This window comes from Fusarium redolens (genome assembly GCF_020744475.1).
Source record: "Fusarium redolens strain MPI-CAGE-AT-0023 chromosome Unknown BKA55scaffold_18, whole genome shotgun sequence".
NCBI lineage: Eukaryota > Fungi > Ascomycota > Sordariomycetes > Hypocreales > Nectriaceae > Fusarium > Fusarium redolens.
In genome coordinates this window covers 51,052-62,631 of record NW_025763681.1, presented here as the reverse complement: position 1 = coordinate 62,631, position 11,580 = coordinate 51,052, and the positions used below count along the sequence as shown (strand labels likewise).

Here is an 11,580-nt window from a genome sequence, read left to right as displayed (position 1 = left end):
CAACGCCTTGAAGAGGAAAAAGCTGTTTTGAAAGCTTCAGCGGCGGCAAAAGAACCTACCGGCCGAGTCACAGTTCAATTTGACCCAAATGGAGCTTTCCCTTCAATTGACAACATCATCTCGGCGAGGGATCGAGCTGAAAAGAATGTACTACACAATTTGAAAGAAAAGGCGAAGAAAAAGGCCGAAAACGCAGCCGAAGAAAATAACGCAGATACAATATATGTCTCCTAAGCAGTATGCAAAATCTCAGCTCAATTGAATCAATACACATAATTGTAGAATTATTTAAAGTCAGTTACATTTAATGAAGTGATGCTATCACAAGTGTGCGGGGTGGTGGGGTGTACGGCAAAGCGGTGAGTTAGTCTAGGATGTTGCATTTAGGGGCTACTTATTTAATATAAACCATGATTGGCGTGAAGCTTGTCAGGTTGTCTCGCTATGTGTGCGCCGTAAATCAACGAGTGCGACGAGTCACGATGTTGGGATGGCATCAAAAGGCGGGGATTGAGTTCGAATGGGGGATGGTCCGAGACTTCCGAGCATTCAGCCAGCCACAACTGCTGTGTAACGCTAGTCTGTATTCAGTCCGGTCCACGTGTCCATCTTTCCGGTCCTACACGAAGACGAGGAAGGTTCACTAGGTAGACCTTCAATCTGAGACACACTACTCCACAAGTGTTAGGTAGAGAGGCCTAGAAAGTAGCAAAATGCCTTAATTCCCCCCTAGAACTTGTAGCTTATGAAATAGATCTGGCAGTAAATATATAGTTATCTGAATTTAATCAATCACTTTTATAATTCAGTATAGATCGAATTGCTGCCAAAATGAAGTCCCCTTTAATATGGATTTTTAGCTTTAACCTCTGTACTTTTCACTTAATTAAATTTAGCTAGTTTTCCCTTAGTAATATTCCTCAGGTCCTTTATTTAATAACCTGGTATAAGCTGGGGCTCAGTTTTGAAGAGTAACTACCTTCCCAGAGACCGCAATAAAATGCTCATCCCTATAACCTATTACTTCAACACTGGGAGGGTCGCGCATATATCCAGGTCTCGACCTTTTCCCATCCCTTTCTGATATAGCATATACTAAGTCTGCTAAGAACGTGTTAGACCAATGTGAATCCGTGAAGAAGGCCAGCGCAAGCCATGCAGCTCCCGCGAGAATCAGAGCAAGGATGCTTAGAAGGAGCTGCAGGCCAGATATAGCAACTGTCAGATTATCAACACTGATCATAACCAGAGCTGGATCGATGCTGACTATATAGCCCCTTGCGACAAGCAGGCCTTCCATCGCGGCCGACATGTTCCGAGTCCAGGACATGACGCTGTCGTTGAGGGACTCAGAGCTGATATTGGACCGGCCATTGCCGAGGCCCTGTATTATCAGAACAGCGGCAGTGTCTACCTGGCCGAAGAACATGTGACTATTGTCATCGGTTGTAGATCCGCCGCAATCAGTCTGTGTGACCCTTCCACCAAACGCTTCATTCTGGAATGATCCACGGGCGCATTTCTCAAATGGTATTATCTGTTTGTCGATAGTTTCAGATCTTATCAGCGTAATATTAACCGATGAGAAGACGACCATGCCATTAAAGTAGAACCAGCTAGACTGAAGCACCGTGAGATTCCTGTTATCGGCTGCGTTGACTCCGAAATGGTAGCTGATATCTTGGCCCTGTGCGCCCATGATATCTTCCACAATCTGGTCAATGAGCAGGTTGTTCCTCTCCGACTCCTTCATGCCCCATGTCCGATGTCCCCAATCTCTAACATGCTGCGCAGCTAATGAAAGTCCGGAAATAGTAGCGCGAGAAACATACGCAACAAATGTATGACGTCTCGTCCCCTTGGTAACGGTAAAGACCTGCATCATAGCCGTAGAACCACCTCCTCGCCCCCAAGAAGACCAAACGTTGTCGGCTCTATTTGGAGCGATATATCTTGAATCGAAATTGATGTCCGACTGGTCGTCCCAGTGTATTTCGGGTTCCCCAACGACTTTGTCTATTATATCTTCCACGAATCTCCAGCTCCTGTAGGTGCAATTCCAGTGAGCCGAGCCTCCTCCGAAGTGTATGCACTTATAAGGGAACTCTTCCCCATTGTCGGCAGCTGATTGTGGATACGGAGCAAGACTATCCGGCGAAACTGAGAATCCATCTTCATCAAGCCAGATTCGCGCTCCGACGTCATGAGATCGCGTCGGTGTCGTGATTTCGGGAGATCCTCTTCGAACTTCACCAGTCAAAGTGTAGTTCAGGCCCGGTTTAAAAAGCTCAGATCCCACAATCTGTGCGAGCGTTTCCTCCGTCCTTTGTAGGGTACTGGGATCAAGATGCAACTGAATGATGTAAGGGGCATCCTGGTTGCGCCAAGTCTCATATTGGGCAACTGTCACATTGGATGTCTTAAAAATGTAGCCTGGAGCGTCTAACGCCCAGAGTAGGGTTCCGTAGAGGGACGCAAGCGTGCTGAGAATGGTAAAGAGGAGAACAATAAAGCTGGCGCGGGAGATGCCACTGGATGAGAGGAAGTGCCAGCGTTGAATGTAATCTTCGGCGAACATAAGATATGATGTAAATTGATTAGACAGCGCCGCAAGGAGGGAGAAGAGCTTGTAGACAAATAGCGCCATGAAAACCTCTGCGAATTTGAATAGTATGGATTTTACTGCAATGTGCAGTAGAGGGATTGATGATGCGATAAAAGGGGACGTTGACTCAATCATGACGGCAATTACCTATAAAAAAGAAAAGCAAGGTTATTAGATTTTCACGGAAATGCGGCGTGGGTGTTAATATATGTGCGCACGTATTTCACTACCTAGCTTTCTCCCTAACCTTTTATGCCCTCTTCCCATCAGGCTTCCCCAGCCTCGGTCGACTTTTTGCGATAGCACTCAGATCTCAGCCAACCGACGTGGCGGCAAACTATCGATCTAAGCATGTCGACCATGCCCGCCTATGAGACTAACCATCCCATGAACGGACTAGCTTGCAGCGCTTTGATAAAAAGTCTGTCATTTATCAGGGAATAACTTCTGTAGGTAGCATATGCCGTAGGTACTTAGCCAAGGGCAACAATAGAATTAAATTGGTGGGCTCTAACTGAAAGGCATAGAGATGTTATATTATCCAACCAGCTCCAACTACCCCGAAAGCTTTATGAGCAAACTATGAACCGTTTGGCAAGGATCAACTTTCACAACAGACATGGATTTGGATTAACCTACCGATCGAGCATGGTTAACTGAGGTGCGAAAGCTTGGTAGTTATTTAAGATATATATATATATCTACCTGTAAGAAACAATTGTTTAGTCTTGTGCTATAACTGAAGCAGAAGGAGCGGCGGCTGAGAAACACTGCAATTGATGTCTAAAACAGTATCCCGTTATGCTGGATGTCAAAGCGCAGGAATCGCTGCATGGTATGCCGTTAAATTACGGAGTGATTCAGAAGCGGGCTTCACAATGAGGGAACAACGCTAATACTTGCGAATAGGAGGAGACTGGCTTGGAAGAATCACCAAGACCTAATCTACTTAAGTACAGGCTAGGGGGGAAAGGCGATAAATAAGCCAGACGGAATACTCGTTGGCTAGCCAACGAGTAGCGCCCGGAGGCGATGTCAAGAGCTCGCGAAGCTCAGTGTCGTTGAAGACACCTGTCACGAAGAAAGGACAACTCTCTGAATCCCTTTCTTCAGGCAGCTGTTAGGGCCTGTAAAAACTTTCTGCTCTAGCAGAGCGCTACCAGCGGGTGCAAAGAAAAAGTTTTTACAGGAGAGAGTTGACTTCCAAAGAGCCCAGAGATGCGACGCAACGCTCTAGGGTAAGATAAAAGGCGGGCAACGTGACAGGCCAAAACGAACCGAAATTCATAGCGATCTAGGATATGAAGAAATTTTCACCCATTATCAAAATGAATCCTCGGGAGTACGATATATTTACTTGACCGCGCTGCGAAATGTGACAAAGTCTGCATTGTTCTCTGTGACATATCGATGTCCATGAACGGTGTTTTCATGAAATTCATTCGTTCATCTACCTGGACATATATCTTCTTTGCTTTGCTGTTCAGTCAAGCATTGCCCAAGACAAAGTCTAGCTGTTTTAGGACGTCGTTGTGGAGTCGACTGGGGTGTCATCCGGCTCAAGCCCTGGCGGTATTGGCTCATGCCTTGAGGAACGTGCCTTGAGGAACGAAAGGCCCTTATGCCCCACCCGCCGCTCAGGGTCGGAATGCTCGCTTTCCATTGGTCAAAACTAAAACCGCTGGGAACTAATTAAAACGCTGGGTGCCAGCTTCGCCCCGCGACCTTTAAAACTTTGAACAGCCTTTGTGATTGGTGGTTTGCGTCCGTCCAGCTCTTCCTTTGTGCGTGCCTGTTCGACCCGTCTGGCTTTGGCTCGAACGCGTGACGAGGAGAGGAGACCGTTTGTGTCTTCCAGAAGAGCCCTCCCGCTTTTCCTATCCTATAACGCTTCCTGTAACGCTTCCCCGCCCTCTCCCCTCTCCCCTCTCCCATTTCGTCTCGACAACGTCGCCGAACGCAGGCCCCCTAGCCTTGGGAATCGTCGTCCAACCAGCGCATGGCCTCCCGAATGGTCCTATTGCTCAGTTCCTCCAGTCTCGCCTGCGCGGCAGTCATCTCCGGGGGGACGCGGTTGCCCACCAAGTCTCTCTCCCGTACCTTAGACACGAGCATAATGCCATCCAGCGACGAGCATCGCGACAGCTGCACATACAGGCTGTACGGGTCGCACTGCGAGGGGACGATGCGTCCGTCGACATTCGTCGTCCTCGTCCCGCGCAACTCCAGTGCTACGCGCTCGAGCGTCCTGCCCTGCACCTTGTAGTCTGTGCACGCAAAAGCCGCCGCGCACGGCAAACCCTTCCGGCTGACGTCGTTGCGCTGCCACGGCCTCTTTCGCTGGCATTGGATTCTAACGCTCATGGGCGTCAAGAGAACCGTGCCGGACGGCATCCCGACGAAGTGGATATCCTTTGTTGTCTCTGACTCTAAGATTATCCCCGCTGGCGGCCCGAAGTGGACCGTCATATCGGCCGAGATCCGATGGCCCGGGTGGGTCTCGTCGAGGATGACCTCCAGAGCAGTGTAGCTGGCACCGTTGACCAACTTCAGCCCTTGGTGGGTATTGTGGTTCACAACGACAGGAATCCCCGGCACGAACATGAAGATGGCTGGTACCGGTATCGCGCTATCGTCGCCCTGGTTTAGCATCATGATGGCTTCTTCCTCCGTCGGCAGGCCATCCTTCCATTTGTGCTCGGAGATGAAGATTCGCATTATTGACCGCTGCAGGATCTGGAACGCCAAGGTTGCCTCCATATTTAGGTTCCATCGGTCCCTATTCAGTGGTGTCACCACGGTGATGCCCGTCTCCCATGGGATCCACCTATCCTCCCGGTAGCACCTTGAGTTGAGCAGTTCTAAATCCGTGCGATCCTGCACACCCAGTCGGATCCGCTTCAGCAGTCTCTGCAAAACCGGATCTCCTGCCGCACGCACTTGTTCATCCAGCATGACAACCGTCGTGAACTTCTTCCACAGCGCGTGCGCCTTGTCATGCTGGTGCCGTTGCTCGGCCTTGAACGAGTTGTCTTCGTCCCATGAGACGGCCATACTGGGAAGAAGGATCGACCTTTCCTGTACAGGACGAAACTGGTGGAAGTCTCCGCAGAAGAGAACGATGGGTATGCCCCCAAAATCCTGCTGCGATCCGCGCAGCCTGCAGAGCTGCTCATTCACGGCGTACAGCGTCCGAGCTCCGAGCATGCTCACCTCATCGATAACCAACATTGCCTTGTCCTGCCAGTCCATTCGCGACTGTCCATGGACAAATCGCTCCGCCTGTTTCGGCAATCGCACGCCGTCGAGATCTTTGGCCAAGTTCGCGCCCGCCGCTTGGTCCTTGGAGAACCCGCAGGCTGAGTGGATTGTGATGCCGTTGATCCGCGCTGCGGCAGTCCCTGACGTCGCTGTGATCAACAGGCGGTTCGAAATGCCCTTTGATGCAAAGAGCTCGACTAGCGCCTCAATGACTCTCGACTTGCCGGTTCCGCCCTCTCCGCCGACGAACTGGCAGAGCTGACTGATATCACTTTTCTCCCTTTTCTCCCCACGATGTATCAGGTCGAGTTGGCGGCATAGTATAAGGAAAGCGATCACCTGCCTCTTATTCAGTGTAAACCGCGCTACCAGAGCCTTTCCCGCCTCGAGGAAAGACGTCGATGCACCAAAGTGGACTTCCATGCTCGGACTTGCATGGACTGCCGTCCCTTCCAAATCCGCCGCCGTCATTTGGATATCCTCCTCTCCAAAACCGGTGAGCAAACTCTGTACTACTGCGCTGCGATCGGTCCCGTGGGCCGCGACGGTACTTTGTATACCCTGGATCATTTTCTCCCTCTCTCTGGACGCACAGATCTGCTGCGACTTGATGGCCTTGACCTGGCCCTGTGGTGGTACTACGACCCCGGAAAATCGGTTCCCTCGTATGCTTATCCGTCTTTCCCCCGGTTCGGGTGTTATGGTGGCCTGGAGCTCAACAGTCGAGCATAATGCTGATTGCTGAAAGTGACAAAGCTGCTGCATCATTCCCATGAGCTCTGGCGAGCCCGCCGTGATCTGGGCCGCACCAACTGCACCCCTCACAACATCAATCAGACGAATTGCATTTCCGACGCTGTCAGACTGGTACGCCGATGTGGCTTCTTCACTCGCCTCGCCTGCCCTGTCCTGGTGGGCATGTGTGGCCGTGAGTTCACCGTCGCCAGATGACGCTGCCCATTGCCGGGCGTCGCGTTTTGCGTCTTCAGCCGATCGTCGGAGCAGTTGCACATTATCAACGAGGCATGATATTCTAGGAGGCAGCGCCTCTCGTGCCCGCGCCCATATGCTGTTGATGTCGTCCGTTTCTCGGCACAGAAAAGACTCCCATGGCACAAATAGCGCAAGGTGCTGCACCGCTGCTCTTCCAGCACATGGAGGTTAGCCTCTTCGACACGACCTTTACACTCTGTCGGCGGCGGCAGACCCACCTTCGATAGCACAACTCTTCGTCATCCTGATCGAAATCCTTGCTCAGGTAGCCATCAAGGCAGACGCTGGCGTGCTTTCCCGGCCGTCTCAGCACCTGCAACCAGCCTCTTCCAGGACCCCACTCGCTCTCGAATGACACCTCTCCCCAAGCGGCAGGGATCTCATCTTTACTGACTCGTTTGAGTCTGACGAGCGAAACATAGTCATAGAGGCATAGGCTTCGCAAAACGTCTCCCCGGTGCTGGTATGCCTCAGCATAGCTAATCCTTTCACCTGCTTCTTCCACAACTATCGACTCGTCCGCGGAATCGTTTGCAACCTCGGTCCCGCTCTCTTGCCGGAGGTGTCGCCATCGTCGGAAGACATGCCAGTAGAGCAGAGAGACGTTCAGGAACGTCCAGGTGCTGCTATTACTGAACTCGGTCGGGTATCCCAGAAGATGTGCAACGACCTCGACCTGCGATAAAGAACGCTCCGTGAACACGCGGTTCGCCACCCTCATCAAGAACTGTCGCGTCCTATTCCCCGCACCGTCGTCACCCGCGGCATTGCTTCCACGATCCTCCCCACGATCCTCCGTTCCACCGGCCGCTGAGACGAGGGGCAGCAGTTCTGCTGCGGCAACCACACGCTTCCACACCGGGTCCTCTACTTTGGTCGCATAGTTCGTGACGTAATAGACAAGGGCCATGGTCTTCCGCTGCGTCGCTATGAAGGAGATATCGTGATTATGGCGGAGCCCCACGGCGATGGCCTTGTTCCACCGATTGACCATGCTATGCCTCCTGCGGATATGCAACACGCCATCTGCCGTAAAAGCAGTCTTCTCGACTAGTCTCCACGGCGCCTGAAACCGACAAAGGCCACGCTTCGTTGCTCTTTTGTCCTTGCTCAAGGAATACTTGACACAAGTTGGGCTGTGAGTATGGATCTGTGTTGCGCCGGCACAAAAGTTGGCTTCCTCATCAAATGCGGCCGAAAACTGCTCCCTATTGCCCAGCAGGGACGAGATATCCGATGTTACCGATCGCTCCGCTTGGACGGCGTAAAACGCTTCCTGGTCCAGGTCCTAGATTGCATATCAGTTTAGCCTCGCTCGACTATTATATTGTCAGCAACTCATCTCGGGCCATACCTCGGAGAAGACACTATCTATGTATTGGATGATGCGGTCACGGCACATGGCTTGGTCCTCGCCCTCGGTATCGGCAGCCATCGAGCTCAAATGCGAGTTCCCATGCAACCAAAGCAACCCGTGGATGTGAAGCGCTCCTCGTTCGTTGGTCTCCACGGCACCGTAATAATGGCTGATGCGCCCAAATACTGACTCCCCTCCCACTTTTACATAATGCTCAAAGAATAACGTCATCTCTCGGTGGAAGAAGATGGCCGAGCTCATGGGGTCCGAAATGGCCAGCCGCACACGTTTGTACGACATGTCGAGGCTCTTCAAGAAAGCCTCGGCCGCATCAGGTTCACGGGTGCGGTATGCTGCAAGCCGCAGCTTCACCGGATTCGTAATATCGTTCGGGTTGAGCGTGAACCAGATCGCCGGTACGCCATAGCAGAGGATTAGCGACTGTATCTTCCGCCGCATACTCAAGCGGCTTTCTCTGGACATAGGCTGCCGGTAGCCGTACAGGGAAAGGCTTCTCAGAAGCTCCTTCACAGCCTCATCGGTCGTTTTGCCTGAGCTCTCCAACTCGACCCTCGCCGCTGCTAACCTCTCTGCGGACAGCGACCGTATAATGCCCTCTGCCTTTCGGAAATTTTTTCTCGTCACGCTTAGCATGCTGACGCGCCGGTTCTTCGACCGCACGCTCATGTTGAACACAAGAAATGCAAATATGTGGTGCGTCGCAAACCGACCACCGTGGCGCCGCAACACTACGTCGGCCCACGCTCGCAGACTCATGTTCCGGGATGAAATGAGGTCTTGGGCCGCCGCTTCTGCCCCGTACCTATCGGCATCTCCTTCCGCGCCTAGGGTGGCTTCTTCGACCAGCCGTGGCCCTCCGACGCCGAACGGTAGCAGTGTAGGGAAGGTCTTGGCGAAGAACGAGGCATCGAATGAGTCGGCGAATTCATCCCCGCGAGAAACATGAATGTACGATTCACAGGCGTCAACTTGTCGTCGCCGCCTTGCCACCGATCCCAACCCTGTTCTCGGCCTCGTGTTGGCGTTACCGGCCGCATCTCCGTTCACGACGTTGCAGGCGAACAAGAGCTTCTCCACATCCGCTACATCCGGCGCTGCATCCAGAGCAAACATGCCCGACGAGGTGACCTCGTTGATCGGCTTCCCTAACTTCTCGGACTCGCTCTTGCCCTGGTCGCGTCCTTCATCTTCGTTCGGCCCCAGAAATTCAATCCCGCCATTCGGAATGTCTTGTCCTTGGTTGAGCGACGCCAAGATCTCCTCAATCTCCACCGAACCCTCCTCATCTACCATGCAGTACCCACCTACCGGCAGCACCCACCTACCGGCACGCAAAAAAAAAGTTTCCCCATACAAAATGCCCAATTTCACTTACACAGTAATTGATCAGAATTGAAGTTATTGGCATGGAACAATGTCTGTTGTATTGGGAAATTCGTTCCGTCTGACATCATCACATTGCTTTTTTGATTACGTATGCAGTATGGTCGCACGGGACTAATGTAAAATTTGTCAAAACGTCTCGTTTGACACCCAGCCTCCCCGACGCTCCTTCCATTGTTCCCGACGCCAGCCTCTAATATTCGCCTTAAAAATGCCACGCGTGTCTTATACAGAGGATGAAGTTGCTGAAGCAATGTTAGATGTCACAGATAACCGCCTCTCGCAGAGCAAATCCGCCCAGAAACGTGAGATCCCTCGGTCGACTCTCGGGGACCGATTAAGGGGCCTACCGTCAAGGTCAGAGGTCACACAACCTGCCCAGCTGTTATCCAAACCTGAGGAGTCTAGATTAGTCGCATGGATACTTCGGCAAGAGGCCTTAGGCTATGCTCCCTCTCACAGTCAAGTTCGCGCCACCGTTAATGCCCTCTTACGACAACAAGGAAGGGAAAAGCCTGTCGGTGTACACTGGCTAGCCAGGTTCATGAAACGGCATCCATCCATAAAGACAAAGATAGGAAAACGGCAGGAGGCGTCGAGGTTCAATTGTTTTACTCCGACCGCCGTCAATTGGTACTTTGATATTCGGGAGAGAGAGTACGGCTGGATCAAGCCTGAGAACACGGTTAACGTTGATGAGGGCGGCATAATGGCCGGATTTGGTGAGTATCTATCGTTCTGACCATTAATTGAGCTAATTCATTGCGAATCAAGGCTTGGATTCTTTGGTTGTTGGCAGTAGCGATCCCAGGAAGAAGGCCTTCCTTAAAGGTTCCCAGTCCCGCACTTGGACTAGCTTTCTCGAAGCCGTGACTGCAACTGGCCGTCTTCTGAAACCAGGGATTATCTTTAAAGGCAAAGAACTTCAACAACAGTGGTTTATCGATGAGCTCAAGGAGGTGGCCGACTGGTATTATATCACGTCCGACAACGGCTGGACAGACAACCATATCGCAATTGAGTGGCTCAGAGAGGTCTATCTTCCCCAAACACAACCGGAAGATGAGTCCGATGCAAGGCTTATTATATTAGATGGTCATCGAAGCCATGTATCTGTGAGTATATGCCTGCCCTGAACCTCCTGAACCGAAAGTGCCGCTGACCCTAAATCCAGGATGAGTGGATGGCTACGTGCTTTTTGAACAACGTCTATTGTTGTTACTTGCCAGCCCATTGCTCTCACGGCCTACAGCCACTTGACAATGGCGTGTTCAATGCCTCCAAAGCTGCTTACCGTAAAGAACTCCAAAAACTAACAAGCCTGACTGATTCTGCGCCGGTGGATAAGGTTAACTTCATCAAGGCTTATGCGAAAGCTAGGGAAGTGGGTATGACGAAGAAAAACATCCTTTCGGGCTGGAGAGTGACTGGAAACTGGCCGATTTCACGACGGAAAGCGCTCATGCATCCTGAGATTCAGCCAGACAAGAAGGAATCGACGCCTGCATCAGACGGCCACAGGGACGGGCAAGTCGACTCTGATAATACGCCAAAGACCAGCCGTCACATCAGGGACCTGGGGAAGAACAAGAGCCCTTCAACAAGAAGACGGTATTCTGTGATATCAAAAGGATTTGAAGCGCAAGAGTCAAAGATCGCGTCCCTAAGCTCGAGAGTAGCCAGTTTAGAGGAGGAAGTCGGGCGGTTGAGCAGAGGCAAGAAGAGAAAGGCGATACCGAATCCCAACAGGAAGTTCATGACATTAGCCGAGGCTCTAGTGGCTGGTGATGCTATTTCAGAGCCACATCAAGCAGCTGAAGAGACAGAGGCTGTTGAGGAAGTGATCGAGGTGGGAGGAGTGGAAGAGAATGAGGGCTCAAATTCGGAGGCGGAAGAGTTACCTGTCGCACGCACGCGCGCAGGGCGCGCAGTTAAGAGGCCAAAGGAATATTAAAATACA

The 11,580-nt window shown here is 51.7% G+C and overlaps 2 protein-coding genes across 2 annotated transcripts; one reads left to right on the top strand and one right to left on the bottom strand.

Annotated features, from left to right (window-relative positions):
* Window positions 1–769: 769 nt before the first annotated feature.
* Window positions 770–2,814, bottom strand: BKA55DRAFT_579913 (uncharacterized protein). Its single transcript, XM_046193926.1, has one exon. The coding sequence runs from the start codon at window positions 2,738–2,740 to the stop codon at window positions 959–961; it is 1,782 nt and encodes a 593-aa protein (XP_046044088.1). The 5' UTR covers window positions 2,741–2,814; the 3' UTR covers window positions 770–958.
* Window positions 2,815–6,005: 3,191 nt separating this feature from the next.
* BKA55DRAFT_141739 (uncharacterized protein) lies at window positions 6,006–6,858 on the top strand. The gene is made up of 2 exons (XM_046184898.1): window positions 6,006–6,531; window positions 6,615–6,858. The coding sequence occupies exons 1-2, from the start codon at window positions 6,288–6,290 to the stop codon at window positions 6,815–6,817; spliced, it is 447 nt and encodes a 148-aa protein (XP_046044087.1). The 5' UTR covers window positions 6,006–6,287; the 3' UTR covers window positions 6,818–6,858.
* Window positions 6,859–11,580: the final 4,722 nt, after the last annotated feature.

Excerpts from the sequence above, each read along its gene's own strand:
- BKA55DRAFT_579913 (XM_046193926.1), bottom strand. The coding sequence starts at position 2,740 with ATGATTGAGTCAACGTCCCCTTTTATCGCATCATCAATCCCTCTACTG.
- BKA55DRAFT_141739 (XM_046184898.1), top strand. The coding sequence starts at position 6,288 with ATGCTCGGACTTGCATGGACTGCCGTCCCTTCCAAATCCGCCGCCGTC. Across the intron at positions 6,532-6,614 it reads CCCGGAAAATCGGTTCCCTC|TGACAAAGCTGCTGCATCAT; the intron begins GTATGCTTATCC and ends GATTGCTGAAAG.